Source organism: Gallus gallus, chromosome 2, assembly GCF_016699485.2.
Source record: "Gallus gallus isolate bGalGal1 chromosome 2, bGalGal1.mat.broiler.GRCg7b, whole genome shotgun sequence".
In the NCBI taxonomy this organism is placed as follows: domain Eukaryota; kingdom Metazoa; phylum Chordata; class Aves; order Galliformes; family Phasianidae; genus Gallus; species Gallus gallus.
Genome location: NC_052533.1, coordinates 124722192 through 124741755, shown reverse-complemented (window position 1 = coordinate 124741755; position 19564 = coordinate 124722192). Strand labels below are relative to the sequence as shown.

Below are 19564 nucleotides of genomic sequence, written 5' to 3'. Positions count from 1 at the left end.
AAAGAACAATTAGTACACAGTATTATGAAAGAACGTATGCATAGGGAAAGCTCTGTGGTACCTTCCAGGTTGAATTAATTTAAGTCGCGTTTCTTTGGAAATGCATAGGGCATACCATTAAGTGTGAGGGGTTAGGGTTTCTCATGAGTTGACTAACTCCTGTAATGTGACCTGTCTGATTACCTCTAAATATGGTTGTCACACAACTGACAACTGGAGGAAGTTGTGCAAAAAGTGGCCCTTCGGTAGGGTAAAAATACTGGCCATAGGAACACACATAGTAAATCTGACATGTAAAAAGTCAGTTTACCTTTAATGGAAAATTAAATTCCTGATAATAAAATTTGCTGTCTTTCTAATGCTAAATGTATAGAGTGGTTTATGAAGAATACAAAAAAATTACCTTGTGCTATGTCTCAGCGATACCAAGAGGTTTTCACATTATTGGATTAGTGGAGGATTTGTGACAGACCCCTTTTTATCTGACATTCATTGCAGTGACATGATTTTCACACGCATGCCCTTCCCCCACTTAGGTTCTGCTTTTCACTTTGCATTATGTGTCAAATTCCCTTTATTTCTTTTCTTGTGGAAAAACTGCTATCTTGGCCGGGTGATTTTGGAAGGGGTTCGATGCTGAACAATGCTTGTTTCACTCCAGCATGCTGTCATTGTCCTCATCCCAGCCATCGCGTTGCTTCTCTACAGACGTGCAAGGGAGACACATTCCCTTAAGAGATAAATGCTGGTTCCTAGGGAAGAACATTTGAAAAGTACAGAGTGAATTGAGCAACCAGCGGTCTTTGTGCAGGGATGCTGCTGGCTGGCTCTGCCCTCAGCTGCAGGCCGGGCTTTGCAAGCTTTGCTTTCTCCCCTTCCAATACCTCACGATAAGTTTTGATGAATCCAGTTAATATGAACTGAGCACTTGTTTTCTTGATATCTGAAGTGCTGGGTGGAGGGCTTGCTCTGGTTTATTGTTCCATCTCTGGTGGATGATGGTGACCTGTAGCCAGGCATAGGTGCTGTGTGGCGCTGGGGCTCTTGGCTGTGGCAAGGCTGAGCTGTGGCTTGTGCTGGCTGCTTGGCCAACACAAGGCTGGGTATCACAGTGCTCTTGATAAGACACATCTTCTGACTGGATCCTAGGCTGAAGGAGATCATGGGGACGTTGTCTTGGTGGGGATGGAGGTGACTTCAGGTATTGGCCCCATGGACTCAGTGCTGCGTCTGGCAGGGCGCTTGTTCCAGAGCTGTAGGAGTGAAGCAGGGCCAGATGCCAGCCTGAAGAGACGGGGAAAGGAACCAGAGCACCCACAACCACCTCACCTCAGCCCAATGTGCCTCCATCTGGGCCACATAGGGCCACATAGCCCCCACCCTGCAGGGACATGGCACTGCGCTGCAGATAAACTGTGATGTGTGTGTGTGTGTGTGTGCGTGCTGGGCATGCACAAAGGCCACACCGCCTGCTGCCCACCTCCCTCCCACCACTGGAAGGTGATGCGTGGGGACCCTCCGCCTGTGCTGAGGCCCATCGATTGGATTGTTCCCCCCTTCTTTTCCTCTGGATGCAGATAGCGGGTGGTTTTTCAGTTCTGTCCAGATTACAGCGACTCAAAGAGCGTGCATGCATGTTGTTTTAGCAAATAGCTTCATCAGCAATTATTTCTTAAAGAAACATTAAGCAGTTACCTTTAAAACATATCCAAGAAGTTTGAAATACTGCCGTTTTGCTTTGTCGAGTGTTTGCACAGATAGATATATAGCTATGATGCAGTAACTAAAAGCCTAATTAAAATTTGTTTAAAGCCAGGGGGGCATGTATTCTTGTTGACAGCAGCAGATCGATAGGGTAAGACAATAGAGCCCCATTATTTTACTTCCATTGACTGAACATATTGACATTTCGGGTTTGCGATTGCCTCAGTGAGCATGATGAAACACTGAAATTCACAAACCAACTGTCTGGAGTGGCACATATATTACTGTATGTCATTTCTGCCTTCAGGTTACCTTATCACTGAAGCAGAATGGTAATGGATGGCAGCAGAGCACTTCAGAGGGGTTAGGGCTCCATCAGTTAAGGAGCTGACACGTAGCAGGTTTCAGGAGTATCTTTAATTACACCTAGAATTATGTACAAGGGAAGATGGTACTTGTTACCTGCTGCCGCACTTCAGAGTTTACAGACTCGTCAGCAGACAGGATAACAAGGTACTTAAGTTTCATATTTTATGTACATGACTTGATACCTTAACCTTTCGCTAGAAGAGCCCGAGGACCGCCGATTGTGTTACTTGTGTGTTCACCAATGGCACTGTCTCAAGCCTGCCTTGATGCTCAAGTTCCAAAGCGCCTGCTAGACCTTCTCTGATTCTGAGGATTGCACAAGGAAACAGAGAAAAACTTTAACGTAAATAGACCAACTTTGGCCTTCTCAACATGCTTTCGTGATAGTGCTCGGGAGATTCAATACAGGGAAAATACTGCAGAATGATAGATATACATTTTTATTTAGTATAAAGAAGAGTATACACTCATGCATACATACGCGCTAATTGCATATATTAATTTATACACTAACATATAAACACATATAAAAAGAAGACCGAATGGTTGCAGAACATAGGACGTGTCTTATTATATCAAAGTCTTTCAGATGTTCTTTAAAATCTAGCTGACTGCAGAATGAAACCCATCAGGGTTAGGCAGAGATAGAGATTGAAATTAATTTAAGGCAGACAAAAAGCTAATATGAAAGAGCCACCAGTGATTTAACTCATTTTTTAAAGTAACTGTAATGAAAATATAAAATGTATTCTGAGTGTGCCATCTACTCAACAATTGTTGCCATCAAGTGGACTGCTGATGCCCTTTAAGATGGTAAAAAGAAAACTGGTCCTTTATACCATTTTCATGAAAATGTTAGGTTTCTGTTTGATCAGCAGGTGCTGTTGAGATGAAAGCCATGTGTAAATTTTCAGAAGGCCAAAAGTGTCAATTCAGAAAAGGAAAGTGATAAGAGAAAATGCAATCAGTTTTCCTGTTTTCAATTTGTGCAGGATTTGAAGAGCTGTTTTGTTAAACTGCTACATCTGCTCCAATATGAATATTGAACTACTTCCACTAAAAATAACACCCTATAATTTGGAAGCCATTGCAATCTTTTGTTAATGCAAGTGGGTTATTTAAAAAAAAAAAAAAAAATCTATTCTGAAAAATCTCCTGCCTAATGTGCATTTTTGTTTATCGGCACTTTTATCTTCAGCAGATAAAATAGCATTATGCAATTAGGACCATATCTGTTTGGACTATAAAAATGGCACCGGGTAGCTGAATGTCATTGTATTGGCTAAAGGATTTAACGTGTACATTTAAAACAATTTCATTAATAAACTACGATTGTATCTTAAAAAGACGAGTGACTGCTTCCTCATACCATAAAGCTTCCCCATACCATACAGCTTCACTTACCTCTGAGTACCTTGCTGAAAGTAAGGGAAGTTCAGAGCATGGCAGAGCTTTCTCTGACATATTTAATCCTTACTAGATCTGCAAATGTATAGTTAAGCTCATTAAGAACCCTTTGGTGGGGTTTTTGGGTGATTTTTTCCATGGTTAAATGAAATGATTAAATTAGGTTTGAATACCTATATGCCAACATATTGCTGCTCTTGAGCTGATAATCCAAGTGAGTTTTATGAACCTGGAAAGAGCTGCATTGGTAAAACATAAATTTTCTATCAGAGTCATCTCCAGAGGAAAAAAAAAAAAACATTATTACTTTTTAATTAAAAACAAAACATCCTCCTGATGTAATGAAAAGGGGAGTTGCTTGATAATTTTTTAGATAAGAATCTTAATGAAGAAGCGATAATTCAGTTACGTCTATAGAGCCCTAAGTACGTAACGCCAGTAAACATGCAGAATGAAAGCAGAGCTTTTCGTTTGCTTCTTTATTTCATATTTAGTGCAATGTAGAGTATTACCTGGCTTGAATATTAGAGTGGGCTTTAGCTGTTGAATTCTAATCTAAAAGTCAGGAACTCGGTTTCTTGGCAGGTATTTGTATGGGAAGGGGCCTTGCTGATGCTTGTGTTTGGTTTTACAATTGGATTTGTAAGCTATTGACCTTGGGGGATTTTCCTCAAAGTGATCTGCAGATCAAAAATAATTAAAATTCAATAAACTTGAAATTTAAATATAGAATGGATTTTGTGAGAGATCAGCACTTGCAGGAGGTTGTCTGGAAGTCTGTGGCGTGTCTACTTTGTAGTTTGTATTCCCAAACATAACTGTGTGCGCACACACGTGCATAAATTTCTGTTGAATGACAGAGGGATGATTATTTATACAGATTTTATCCCAAACTCTGTGCACTCCTGAAACATAACAAAAAGCCTCCCTCCCCGGAAGAGTGTTTACATCCTATGACAGTCACTAGATTCAAATCTTCTAAACATGAAAGTTGTTTCCTTTCCTCCAAACCTCCTTTCCCCCAACAAAGCTAACCCTGTTAAACCTCACCTTCTGTGGGACGTATACATAGTTATAGACATATGTACAAGAAGTAAATATTACAAAAAAACACGGCCGGTCGGAGCAAAATGTCTGTAGCCTTAAATAACTTGTGATATCTGCCAACAGCAGAACCCGCGCTGAGCTGGCCCCGCCGCGGCTGACCCGGCGACGTGAGACCCTGGCGGAGCCCCGTGTTAGCGCTAAGTGCCTACGCGGAGCTTTCTGCTAGCGAGTATCGCCAAACAAATGCTCTGCCGTCATGTGCTAAGGGAGATGCTGTCTGCCTGAGGAGTTTTTAAGCCAAGGTGCTTCTTGTTTCGGTCATAGGATTTTCTTTTTTTTTTTGCAGGGATTGGGGTGGAGTCTGACAGAGATTGTATATACGTGGAGAGTCTATCCCTGAATTTGCTTGTCTAGATTTTCCCAGCGCATTCATAGAAGTGCTCTGTTCTCATTCTTGGCCAAAAATTCTGAGTGCTGTTTTGCTGTTCCTATTGACTAGTTGCTGTATATAACTCCAGTGGATGTGAATGGAAATGTGACTATAGAAAGAAATCCTTTCACGCTAGCTTTCCTTTTCTGTGGTGGTTTTTGTGATGCCTCAGAGGAATAATATCCTAGATATCCAAAATATTTATGAATGCACAAAGACGATTGAAAAGAAGTTCAGCAAAATACTTTTGTTTATCTTTAGTTGTTGGGCACGTGTGAGATACAGCGACTTATTGAAGTGATGTTCATTTTTTACCTTGTATTCTTGATTATATTTTGTTGTCACAAAGACACAACCGCGTTGGACAGAACTATACAGCAGTAGTATTCCTGAACAGTCCCGTATTGCTGCATGTCGACGTGTGGTCTTCATGACATATTGGGTTATTTCTTCAAGCGGGCGTTCGAGACATTGCCACTTCTGTTAGCCAAGGCAGGTCGACTGTGGTGCTTATGATAAAGTAACACCCACAGTTCGTAGAGGATAACAGATTCCCTTGGAAATTAAGTCGCTGTCTGGAAAGATATAAGACTCCACCTAGTGGAGTGGAATTAATCTGCACACAGTGGCAGGTAACGACGAATAATAAAATATGCATCATTTATGAAAAGCCATGTTGAACCAGGGAGTGAAAAACAGGAATTTTGATGTGCATCTGAGGAGGTGGTTGCGTGACCGCTACAAATTGTACGAAACTGCTGCTACTTTTGTGGCTCGAGGAGGCTTGCGTGTGCCTGCCTTTTTGGATGTTAATATGTAATTTGCATAAGTAGTAGTCATTACCACTAGTCATTTTCTTTTGTGATTCATTTTATTTGGACGTCTGTGGACTACGTTTTTGCATTTCTGAACATGACCACACAGGTGGCCACTTAGCTTGGGGCCTAGGTGTCGTTTCAAATAGTTTGAGATGAAAAGAAGCGATCCAACTCTCCAGCTTGTCCACTTTTCCCCAGTATTGTTTATCTTCTAGAGAATATTTTCTGCTTTTTGTTTTGTGCACTTCCACTCTGGCAGTATCAGGATGCTGGTGCTTTGTGCTGCCATGACAAATCAGGTGGCGTGTTGAGTGAATGTGTGTGGCATCTGGTGGTCCCAAGGCTTAACAGTCTCTCTTATGGAGCGTTAGATTAGCTCGGGGTTTGTGCTTGTGCTTTGCTTCACCATTGTTTTAGCCCCATTGCGTTACTAGGATGAAATACAGTGGATTTGAAAGCTTGAAGGCAAGTGAACACTTACCCTGAGCAGCAAAGATACTACCCTGAAATCCTCTTCGAAAATTTATCCCAACAGTTAATCACGTGTTAATTTAGGAGGAGAACTGCTACAGACCAGCTCAGGCTTGGGCTGCAAGGGAGTGTGAGGCCATTGCCAGAAAATGAGACGATTAGAATGCAACAAAGGAGACAGACTGATAGTACTGCAAAGGATATTTGGGAAGTGCACTCCAAAGGAGTGCTTTCAGTGACATCCAGGTGAGGTTTGCTGCCAGGGCCATTAAAGCATAGTGGTGCCAGAGAAAGCTGCCAACAAATTTAGGGATAATGGCACCTGCGGGTGTGCTATCAATGGATGGTAGTGCCAGGATGATTTTTTATTTTATTTTAATGGTGACGCTGCTGAAAGTATTTAAGAGTAACCTTATAGAAAGGATTTTAGTGAGTGAAGTCACTGAGTTCTAGGAACCATTAAGCAAAAGCTGTTTCATGACTGTGCTATTTATTATTTTTAAAGCTTGTTGGCAAGCCACTTAATGCTGGAAAAGCATGCTGCAACCTGTATTGAAGCGTACTGAAGATGAGCAAGGAAAACAACAAACTGAACTTTAACAGCAAAGCTTGGTTTCTGGATGTTACACGCGTTTCTTGTGCACCATGATAAATAAATGCAACTCCATGGGTCAGCAGAGCTTGTGAGCCTTGGCCTGAAAGCACTGGCATTCAGGTCTTCAGTGGTGTTCACACATCCATTTCTCCTTGAAGATGGTGTGCCTTTTGTCTCAACACAAGGCTGTGGATCTGCACCTTCAGCACTCCCGTCTCACCTCTGTGATCTTAGCTATACTCTACTGCACTCATTTGGAGGTTAGATTCAGATGTTGCCCTAATGACATTATCTGATGTAAGGATAAGTGGGCTAGCTCAGGTCTGAATGAAAAGTGAGTCATTGTCTTTGCATTATAAATGATGGAGTTACCTGATGAAGAATTCCATTTAAAGGAGAGAAAAAATCCATTCCTGCTGTAATAATATTCTCAGAGGTTCCTGTTGAGTACATGGGGCCAGATTTCTCCACTTCTTCGTCCCAAGAGCTGTAAAACTGTGTTTAAGCCAGCTGCCTGCTCCAAAACTTTCCAGAGACATGTACAGCTACAGTAAATAACAGCTACAGTAGTTTTAAGAGTGAGTCAATGTATCACTTCCCGGACAGTTTCTGAGATTTATGGGTCCTGTCCTCTTCCCATGAAATGCCTGGGAGGTTTTGAATAATTTCCTTCTTCTTCATTTATTTATTTTTAATTTTATTTTATGTATTTTTTATTTTTATTTTTTAAAGTCCAGGCCAAAATTTCTCCTTATCTTATGGAGCTATTGTTGGCCACTATTGTTTTTATTATCTCGGAGATTCTCTGGGAAGAGAAGGATGGGCAGGACCTCAGTGACAGTGCCAGAGCCCGCTGTCAGCAGCCATGCCTGCTCCCCAGGAGGTCACAGGAAGCAGGTGGCTGTATTAATTGTCCTTACTCCCAACTCTTGTCCTTCCTGGAGGCAATTTAGAAGTGGTCAGGAAGTGTCAGGTTTGCTGTGCCCCTCCCCCCACCCCCCCATATTCTCTACCTCACACACTTGTAATAATTCAAGCTACGTGCCAGGCAAGGGAAACTGGATGGAAATTCTGTTGGCCTTCCTCAGTTGTGTAGCTTTCTGGCTGGAAAGGCTGAGTACCATGTATGTGAGGGTTTGCAGGTGAAAGCCAGCAAAAAAAAAAACAAACCGAATAATCCTATTAAAACAAAACAATACAATAAAGAGAAGACATTTCCTTAACATACAGTGTATTTTTTCTTTCAAGCTGTTGATAGAAATGTTACATAAGAAAACTACAACAGATCACTGGTATATGAAGTATTTGTAGAAACTTTGATCCACTTTTATCTGTTGAGTGAAGGATGGGGAAGGAAAACACTTTTTCTGCTCAGGCCACTCTGTTTTTAGTGCACTGTGTTGTACTTTTTAGTGTACTTGTATTTGTATGGTCAGTATTCTTGGTCCAAGGTTGGCATTCACTGCTGTGCTTTGGAAGACCAGTTGGGGGTCCAGATGAGCTGCTGCTTTACCATTCACTTGATTTTAGCAGCAAACAGACACAGCATTGCTGAGTATTTCGCTGCAGGCATTGCTCCCAACGCTGTAAGGCAGGTTTTGAGCTACCAGTAACATTTCTTTAAGTGTCTTTTGGAAAGGATCCACTCACATTGGAAGTTGTGTGAGTTGAATAATAAATATCATGAAAGTTATTTGTCTGCCATATGCATTTGGGAGGAAATGGAGAAGCTTCTGCTCAGGTATACTCTTTGCTTTTACCAGGACTACTTGCCCAAGTGGGGTGGGCTGCAGGATTCTGTGGCTGGTGAATCATGCTGGTTTCTGAATCACTCTTACAAAATACCAGCTAGAAATACGAACAAATAATGAGCACTTTATGCTTAAACTTGCACATTATTTACAGAATAGCAAAATAGCATTTTAAAGCAGAATATTTGGTAAAGGGTTCATTAAAAATGGCTGCACAATTTAGTTCTATCAAAGCCATTCTACTACAAAAAATACTCTCATCAGATGGGAGAAGGTAACAGTGTTCCTGTAAGAATATTTGATTTTTATCCAGCTACTTTCTGTGGGCTTAAGCTCCCTTCTTTTCTGTGCAAGATCAGCTGACAGCAGCAGCAACAAAATCGTGTTTGCAGCTGGGCAATTACAGTAGACCCTAAGATCCGCGACTGTCAACCATGAACACAGATGCCTTCAAAGTTCTGTTTTCCTTCCATGTGGAAGTCGTTGGCATGGAACAGATGCCTTCATTTTGGAGAAACCAACCTCTGGATATAATTGGTTCTCGCTTCTCTTGTCCTCTAGGGACAGTCTCTCACAGATGAAATTAGATGAGAGGAAGAAAAAGAAGCAGGCACACGCATACTCACACATGACATGAAGCAAGAGTTTGCAGGGTCTCTCTGTTTTGTCACATGGAACTGTTTTACAGCTGGAAGATTCATCTCCATTCTCAGCACTCTACACACAATGATTCTGCTGTCTGAAAAACATGCAATTTGAATGTATATCTGGCCCAAGCTTATTATTAATTGAGGCATGCTTGTTTAGAAATAAGACCAGCATGTCCAATTCATATTAATTCAGAGTTAAATGTTGAATCCTGCACAGTTGACAGATGCTGCAGTCTCAGAAATTCAAAGTTAAATGGCGGAGTAAACAAGACTATTTAAAAACCACTCCAAACTTCTGTTGCATTGGTAGGGTCAAAGTGTTTTCATCAGCTGGTTTACTAGTTGTTAACATAGGAGGAAAAAGGACATATGCAGTAAGTAGTTGATTTCAAATGCCATCAAGTATGCCAGCATTCCATTGAGAAAATGCATTTACAGGAATTAGCCCAATGAACACCTGTGATAGGCCATTGCTGAGAGTTTGAGTCCTAAGGAGACTCTCCTGCTGTTGATACTTAAAATGGATCTTCAGAAGGGCACAGCTGGGGGGCTGGCAGCCTGAGCGCCTGACATTTTTGAGGGCTTTCTCCAGTTTTCTTTTCTTTTTTTTCTTTTCTTTTTTTTTCATCTTGCAGTTTAATGTGAGAGTCCAGTCTGAGCACCAGGTGTAAATTTTGTCTGGGTAGATGAGGTGAGTCCTGGTTGAAGAGGCTGAGTCCTTGTGACAAGTGTAAGCTCTGCCGGTAGTGTATCTGTGACCTGAATCCTGAACTTGATATTCAGATTACAATGTCAATTTCCATATTTTTCTTCAGAAGTTTACTACTGCTGTAGTAGGAGAGAAGATTTAGGTTGGATGTCAGGGGGAAGTTCTTTACCATGAGAGTGGTGAGGTTCCGAAACAGGCTGCCTGGAGAGGTTGTGGATGCCCCGTCCCTGCAGGTGTTCAAGGACAGGTTGGTTGGGGCCCTGGGCAGCCTGGTCTAGTACTAAATGTGGAGGTTGGTGGCCCTGCCTGGGGTGGGGGGGGGGGGGGGTGTTGGAGATTCATGATCCTTGAGGTCCCTTACAACCCGGGCCATTCTGATTCTATTTCCATCCCTGAATGTTGTGCAGGAAAGTCACTAGCAATGAAAATGGGTAGGAGTTGTCCCGGTCTGCCTTGCTTGGTAAAATGCAAGCTGTGTTTAAGAGTCTTGATGTAAACACGTAGCTAGAGTGCGTTGTGTTCTTTTTTCTCACACTGAGATCTGTATGTGTGGAAGGCATTCATTAGGACTTCCAGTAGTTAGGCATTCATTTAGACTTCCAGTAGTTAGGAGGAGGCCAGGAGCAGGCTGAACATTCTGAGCAGATGACATTTTCAGGTTTTATAATGGAGTGGGGAGGTTCTTTCTTACAGGACTCCAGCTCTAATCTGCAGAGCTTGAGCACAACAATGTGCTTTTTGCATTGTAGTTCTGAAGAACCACGTATTAAAGGAAAAAATTAACCAGAGAAGTGCTTAGGTGATGAAGAGATTCCTGGCAGTAACTAAGAAGTGCAATAGTGCTTGATTTCTTTTGAGGCTGATTCTGATATTTGTAGTCTTTACATCCTATTAATTCCTTGAAAGATAAGCTGATACAAGAATGATTTGCCAGGGCCAATGGCTATTCTTAAAAACTTGGCTCAGGTTATATCACCCCCTCTCTCTATATAAGATAAAAGCACTGTGAATATGAGGTTAACTGAATTCAAATAGAAGTCTCTCTCGAGTTATTGCATTCCTTAGAAAATAAATACATTTCTCATATGGTTGAGATTGATCAAAAAAGTATTCTGTATGCCAGTGATTACATTCCCATCTGTGATTAAGGTTTTCTGTCTGCATCTGGTTTTCACATTATATTTCTGTAACAAGAATCCTTTATATGGCAGAGTTCACTCTCTGTATTTTCTATTAGCTGCAGCTTGAACTACTGCATGGATCGCAGATTTACACATGTGGTTTTCATTACTTCATACCATTGAGAAAAAGTAATATTTGTTTGGGAAAGTATGTTTTTCAAAATTTCCATGGTAATACAACATGTTGATCCTTTTTTATAAGACTCTTGTAAGACTACAAATTGTTTGAGGCATTCTCCTTTCAGTGAAGTTCAGACTTTAGACGATTTTGCATGTACATTCCAGAGACAACAACTGTTTACGAATCGGGAAGCAGAGATGCGTTATAAAAGGCGGATTACTGTGGAACGGGTATAGCAGAGTGCATCCATCACTTTAGAAAATGTGGTACGTAGAGAAAATGAACTTGGGGCTGTAACAAAGGAAGAGCAGTAAGTTGAAGTGGTGACTACATTGTGATGTGGGCCACAGATGGGTACTTTTTTTGACTATTTTTTTCCTTGAGTAAGAACTGACTGTGGTACAGTAAGGGATTTAAAACCTTTTGAAGAGAAGTGTGCTATTCAGTAGACACAAATAGTGAATTGTTACATGTTACAAAATTTAACATATTTGATCTTAATTATTTCTAGTGGCCAAATTAGAAAAGGTTAACAAAACATGAATACATCTTTACAGATGGCTGCTGTGTGTAATTCTGAATCCAGAATATGATGCTAATTTACTGTTCCACTGTAAACCCATATTTCAACCAGATTGTGCTATCGTCACTCAGTAGAAAACTTAATGTTTAAATGAGCTCAGTGAAATTAATAGGGCCACTTGGTCAGTGAAGTATTTTTCAGCTTTGCTAGTGGCATGAGTTTATGGCCGTAACACTCAAATCAAACAATAATGGCAGTTTAGGGAATGTTGTGTGCATTTGTGTGAGTGTAATGTGTTATGCAGAAGTCTGAAGATTTGAAAAACACAGAATTCATGATAAGGCACAGCGGAAAGGCAATTTTGAATGCCAGCATATGTACATGGTGACAACTACAGAATTTCCAAATGGTAATAATAATTTTAGAAAAATAATTATTGCACCCAAGTGGGGGACTCCTAACCCTACTTTGGTGGTTGTTTCCCAAATTTCCAAAGGCAATTGTGTCACATTGAAAGTGAACAGTTGCCAAGTGCTGGGTACAGTCCCACAGTCCCCTTACGCCTCTTGAAATAACAGGGCTTTGGCTTGGGCCAGGGCTGCATAGAAACATGTTTTTTTTTTCTTTTGTGGGGAAGATTGCAATTCTGAGCATCAGTACAAACGTAATCTTTTGAAAATGCCCCCAGGCGATCCATTTTTTTGCAGCATAATCTAGTCCAGGAAACAGTCCAGGCTGGGTTCTTGGGTAGATGCATGTGGCTGTGGTCAGATCCTTCTGCATGCTTAACTGTATGTCCTGAAACACCTGAGCAGTGGATGCGGATTGAAGCATGGACGTAACTGCGTGCCTGGCTCTGAAACCTCTCTGCCTTGACATAATTATGAACCCTGGAAAGCATATTAATGTCTTGGAAAAACTGACAGCGCTGTCATATAGGCTCATACTAATGACAAAGTATTTGTGTAACCCAAATAAACAGCTCATGTAGGTGTTGGAGTGGGAGAGAAATTGCCTTTTCAGAAGTGGGAGGATGATTTGTAAATATATCAATACCTTTTTGATCTGTCTTTCTTAAAATGTGTTTGCAGTTACAACTTACAAATTCATATAGCGCTGTGTAATTGCAAGGTTTCTATTTTTAGTAACCACGTTCATTTCATAAGTTATTCTCTAGGGTTTCTGTTCAAGCAGGTAAAGTATGTAATATTTTATACCATATTAATGCATTTAAAACCAATCATTTTTACAGAATTAGTAAATAGGTGGCATGCAGGCTGCTCTTACTTTGTTGCCTTTTATATATTAACAGTTGTAAATGGGCAACTTCTGAAGCAGCCTTTGTCGAAGAATTAATATGGTATTAAAGCACTGCCTTGTATTAACTAAGAAAATGTGGGTAGTTGATTTAGAATGATAGCCGTTCTGTCTTCCCTCTTTATTTAAAAGACTGCTATTATCATGCAAATGAAGGGGTGTGGTACTTCAAACTGGCTGTGATATGTGCTTTTTTTTTTCTTTTTCTTTTCTTTCTTTCTTTCTTTTTTTTTTTTTCTTCATTTTTTGTTGTCAATAGAAAAGATTGATCTCTGGGCTGGTGAACATAATATCTGTCCCAGTCAGAAAAGGAAAGAGGAAATTAGCAGAGCGGTTGGTGGAGAATGATATCTGTCAAAAGAAACACTTGGAGAGCACTGAGTTTAGTGATAGGTGACTGCCGGAAAAAAGGGAACCTTGAATTTTGTCAAGGTAAGGAACAGAAACATATTTGATTTTATAATGTGCATACCTTTTAGAAGTTATTTGTAATGACTGTACCTTGCCCTGTAAACGATAATTTAGGCAGAAATCTTTGCCCTTAGCCTCCTGAGAGTCAGCCTAAGTCAATCAAGGTGTTGCCATCATTTTAATGTCACTGAAAGTGTACAGCTATAACAATGAAATCCTTCAGTGATGACTTTCCTAAAATTGTTCTTTTCTTGTAAATACATCAATGTGCAATCTTTAACTACATTTCCTGTATTTTTGATGCCATAGGTGCATTTTATCTGGCATATAAATATTGTTTGACTGGGCTGTAAAAATAATAAAGTTCAGTTTACTGCACTGTGAATTGGAACAGTATTTGCAACCAGGTTAAGGGACAGTTGTAATCATGTTAGCCAAATGGTTGTCTTTATAATTTAGAGGAAGCCTCTGGTGAACTCATTGCATTGGGAATCTGTGTTAAATTTGATTCAGGAAATACTGGGGATGAATATTTCAGTTACTTGCATGCAAAAGTTTTTACTACAGTTGAAAAGTAAATCTGTGATGGCAGAACAACTCTTCTACTTAACTTACGACTGTCATTCCTGCCTTTACTGAAACTGCATTTTTTCTCCTAAAATGGTGTCTAGATAGCAAGAAAGTACTAAACTGAGTTTAAGTGCTTTCCAACACTCTTGATACTGTCTTTTTTTAGTGTTGGACAGTTTTGCCTCTGACATAACTTTGATGGAGTATGATATCAAAATAAAGTGAACAAGAAGTCTGAGTGCTGTGGGCTGTGCTCTGGTTTATTTTGAAGGCAGCTGAAGCCTGGTTTTGTGTCCGCAGCCTCTCTACGTGAGACATTGCCTACTCAGGGCCCCACAGTGCTGTATGGGTGCTGTAGTGCGAGGAGATTTGCACGCTGCAGAGGCTTTGTGCGTTTCTGTGGACGTACTTTAAAAAAAAATCCTATTAAAAATGAATTGGCATTCTAAATTGAGTTTTTAGCTTGATTTAAAGAAAGTCAGTTTATCTCTGTGATCTTCCTGTACACAGGCAGTCTGGAAAAGAAAGCATATTCTTAGCAGACCTTCTTGTTGCATTTTTATTTTGCTAATTTCACAGTGTATATCTTCTAATTCCCCTCCTTACTTCTGCAGTCCAGTTTTCAAAGTGCAAGTGTACCCCATATGGGTGGCTGTTGGTTGATTTTTTTCTGCAATGTAGATCTTCATAAAGGACTTCAAAAATAAATAAATGTAAAAGTAAAGATTTTATGCCTCAAGCATGCAGTGCTGGCATACTAATGTGAAGCTTATTGTGGTTTATTGCTGTCAGAGCACGTGCAAGATAATGGAAATTTTCTACAACTTAGGAGAGAGACGTGTTTTCTAATACTGATCATTTTTATTAGAAAGAGGGATTGAATATGACTGAAAATCACTTCATCTTTATAAAGCCCAAATGATCTTCTTGTACTACTGAAATATTCATAAAATGGGTGGGAACAGCATGCTACCTGTCCCGTTAACCACTGTGCGGGTCAGACTGCCCGTATCACCTGGGTGCAGGCACATCTGACCACCATTACAAAGCTGCTGTATCCTAAACAGTTCTTTCTCCTTGCAGTCCTGTCAGTCTAGCTTTATACCAAAACAAGAACATCTTCTCTGTAGCAAAACTTACAGAGTTTACCATAATTTTCGCCTCAGTGAAAAAGATGATCCAAAACTGCCTTGCAGCTATTTTGTAGAAAAGACAGCAATGTGTGGTGGTGAGTAATTGATAGATCTTTGGGCATTCCCATTTTGAGATATATTTGGAATGAGGTGGCTGAGTAAGTTACCTAAATCTGGATGTATGTGTTTGTAACACATTCAAGAATTTTAGTCTTAAATGGCCAAGATGCTCCGCACTGAAATTTGGATGAGTGACTTGAGAGATGTGCCCAACACTCTTTTGAAATTCATCAAGAAGCTTCTGTTCCATTACCCCAGATAGCTTTGTCCTATATATTATAGCAACTTTCAGCCCACTGTGATAGATGGTGTGGCAGACAACGCCTTTTTAGATTACATGATATAGATATCATTAATAGAAGAGGTAGGTCAGAGCTAAATAACTGTTCTCACAGCAGTGTTTAAAGTCATCTTAATTTAATATGGATTTTGCTGTGCCCAGGAAGATTTGACTTACTATTTGAAACCAAAAATGGAATAAAAGGCAAGATAAGAGGTGGCTGAGCCTATAGCTTCCTTGAAGCAGTGGCCTCTTGTACCAGTCTGCCTACGCTTAGGGCGATCCTAACCTTTCTTCTGCTCCTGTAATGTCTTCTTTTCCTTGGTTTTCCTTTTTTGGTCTTTATATCAATTGTTTGCATACTTACACATCTTGAAGAGTCCGATTGAAGTAATAATTCCCCCTTCTAACATAGAACAGATGTAATAGGGTTCTTGGGGACGAGTGCATTACAGACACAGGACTGTCATTACTCGACTCACAATCGGGTCTTCATCTGTTCATGTGGTGCACACCTGTGGCTGGCTGGCATGGCTCTTGATTGTATGGTATGTGTATGAGAGATCTTAATGAAAAACAAAGGCTGGATGTCAAGAAGAAACTCTACAGTACACACGGGTTTCTTCACGTGTTGTAAGAAAGTGAAATTCAGAGATGAGGGAGGGAGCCCAAGCGACTCTACACAGAGAAGCAGGGCCTTGTTTATCGCTGACTTGCAAATGATGTTTTTTTTCTGTGGGTCAGGTTGATTTGGAGTAGTTCAGAGTGGTGGCCGTTTTCTTCAGCTTACTTTCTGAGCCAAGAAGAACATACTGGGCAGAGATCCAGCTTTTGAAGTACAAAGAAAATAGCCTATAATCTATATAAAACACTGGTGGACGGGGATGGGAGGAAATTCACAGAGAATAACTGAGTTTGAGAGCAGTTATGTTAAAAGCAGAGTGTAAGGGCGAGCGTATGGCATTTGTATTTATTTTAATTTAAAAACTACAACCTTAGAAACCTTTAAGATGAACAGACTGTGACAATAGGATGTAGTTATTAGTAAACTAAAACAAAGCGCTTCAGCTGAAGTTCCCTTTCCAAAGCAAATTTCTGAGTGTGCAGAGTTTGGTTTCTCTTTTTTACCCTCTTGGTGATGTGCTGTGGCTCTGATAACATTAATGGGCTTTGCCCCACATGGAGCAGCAAGTGTATTGTAGCACTGCTCACTGATCCCAGGTCAGTGTGATGCGTGAAATCAATTTATTTGAATCTCTTTGCCTGTATAGGAATTTGGCGGCATGCCAGTTGTTTTCATTTAATGTTCTTTGTGTTGAACACAGACAAGCAGGCACGCTTTTGTGCTCCTCTTTCTTTTGGTCTTTCTCTCTCAGCCAATATTCTATTCTGTGGGTTTTCAGAAGAAGTAAGAATATGTTACCCTTTCTAAAATCATTTTGTTTAAATAGTATTTAAAGAGCGTAGAAACTGGGTCAGCCAGTGAGCAGCATGTGCAGGGCTTTCAGAGACTATAGGTGGTAGCACCTGCCTTCTACCATTTCTTAAATTTAGGAAAAAGAGAGAGAGGAGGCACTGGATTATTTTTTTTTTCTGAATCTATGATTTATATCATTATGTAAAGCCAAGACTCAAAAAGTGGGAAAAAAAAAAATAATAAAGATGGTTGGATGGATGAATCAGAGAGACTTTTTAGGGTCTTTCTCATTTTGGGTAATGACCTGAACGTAAGCATTAATTCGGGAATTCTTTGTCTCATGCATTCTTCTCTTCCTCCAGGTAGCATTATGAGTGTATCTGAGGGACAGCTCTCAGAAAGTAACAGCCTCCTTCCTTTTTTCCCCTTCCTATGAAAAAGCAGCAAGGCATGTGGAACAGCAAGCAATTTAGCCCTTCTTAAACAGCAAAAGGAGTAGGCAGCGGCAGCACATAATTCCAGGAGGATTTGTTTTAGAGCTTGGCACTGGGAGAGAGGGGAGCAGAGCAGAAGACTGTTGATGCTGCAGGCAGTCCTTGCGGAAGTTGATAGGCAGAAGTGTGGAGCCGTAGCGCAGGGGTCAGACTCGTACACATCAGCCCCGTTTCCTTGTTTAATTACCTGAAGAGCAAAACATCCAGGCTGAGAGTGTGTGAAAATGCAGTATCTCGAGCCACAGTTTGCCGCTCTGACATCCTGCGAGGCCAGCCCTGTCTGTCCGCACACGTCAGGGCCGGTTCCTGACAGCGGGCTATCTCTGCTGGGCCTGGGTTCCTTCCATTCAGGAGGCATTGTGTGCAGGAGGGCTTGGTCAGGAATTTGAGGTTCCTGCCGGTTCTTCCAGCCCGGACAACGCTGTGACAGATAGGCCTGATTTTTTTTTCTTTTTCTTTTTAAAAGAATAATAATAATAATAATAAAAACCTGGCTCTTTTTATTCTTTCCCTTGTAATTCTGGCATTGGTAGAACACTGACTGAAACAAAACAGGTTAACCCTTTCGCTTCTGAATCCGCGGTTTTTCCTTTTGCTTTATTGTTCTCTCTCCCTTTGCTTAACCTCTCATTTTCAGAGAAAACCTTCTTAGGAGCACAGCCTTTCAGACTTCAGCTTGTGCTGTACAGCAAATAAAAGAAAAATTTGAAAATGTTTTTCTTTTCTTTGTGTAATCATGAACGTAATCATCATACTTGGCACTCTAAGTTTCTCATTTTCAGCATGCTTGGCAACATTACTTTTATTCATCCCATGGCATAAAACCAAGCCAGTGTTTGTTCTGGCATGGCCTATTGAAACAATGGTGGCAGCTATCAGCACTTCCCTTGTTAGTAGTCATGAGATTTTCTTAGGTGTCCAACTTCGCATTCAGTTTTGTAATACTGAGGTTGAGTAGATTGTAGTCGTTGCTCATAGGTACTGAGTGTTGAGGTAACTCCCTGTAACCCATGGAGCCTTTCTGTGGCCAGGACTGGAAGGGACTTAAACGTCAGCCCTAGGTAGAAAATCTGCTATCATCTAAAGTTCAAGGTTATAGATACTGAAATATTCAATTATGTAAAGGTACTTAAAAGTACTGAATGTGTATTTCATGTTTGTTTGTTTGTTTTTTCCTGATTTGTAGAAAATTAAAGTATGACTTCTTGTCTGAATGATAAAGAATATGACTTAGTTGGATAATTTTAATTATCTAATTTATAGCACGGTCCTGTAAATAATTGTGTTGACAGACCTTCAAGTCACAAGGTGCAAGTAGCGGAGGAAGGGAACATGTTTATCTGGCTTTGCAGCAAAAATCAGTGCAGCATGTGACTGTTACGTTTCACTGTTGTGGGCAGAAGCTGGTCCAAGAAAGATATTTGTGGTTATAGGAGTGGAGAACAGAGAGCTGAAAGTTAACTATGGCTTCCTTTTCTTTTACACCAAAGGCTTTCAGTCCAGTCGGTAGAGTTATTCCCGTAGTTGTGCAGGACGTTTTCATGTGCTAATGGTTTTGGTTACTCTGTAGGTGTGATCAAAATTGCTCGAGCAGTAACTTACATTTTCCCTGCTAGTATTTCATTAGGATTTTGTAATAAAGATTTAAAGGCATACTCTTCCTGCACAGAAACATTAACGGCCATTACCAGGAAAGGGTTTATAGGGGATTCCTCATTAAGAGAATGTGCCCTTCCACCGGCATCTGCAGCTGCGAGTACACATAGCATAATGGGACCAAAAGAGTCATTATGATCTATTGTGCTCCTAATCCTCCATCTAAGAAGGATTTGCAGGGGATGCTGCAACAAAAGAGCTGTTACAGTGTACCAGATCGATAATCATGATCTAATAAATTCTTAAATATGTACATAATATTCCACCTTTTAGAATCAAGCCCCTTTTTTTCAATAGGAACTCCTGTGCTATTCTGGCATAAAAGGGCCTTTAAGTAAAAGCGAATTACTTAAACACACAGTTTTAAATCCCTTTATCCTGCCATACTGTACTGAAGCCATAGTGTAAACAAATATTGCTTGGATCTATAGGATTAAAAAAGATGGTTTA

General features: G+C 40.5%; 1 protein-coding gene across 6 annotated transcripts in view; it reads left to right on the top strand.

Annotated features, from left to right (window-relative positions):
* RUNX1T1 (RUNX1 translocation partner 1) overlaps window positions 1-19564 on the top strand; it is a 109683-nt gene that overhangs the window by 5435 nt on the left and 84684 nt on the right. Inside the window, exon 2 of one of the 6 annotated variants that reach the window (NM_204744.4) lies at window positions 13353-13525. The exons of the other annotated variants lie outside the window; for them this stretch is intronic. Within the exon in view, the coding sequence (NP_990075.2) occupies window positions 13438-13525 (88 nt within the window). The 5' untranslated portion in view covers window positions 13353-13437. The remainder of the gene's footprint in view (window positions 1-13352; window positions 13526-19564) is intronic. 6 annotated transcript variants of the gene reach the window in all.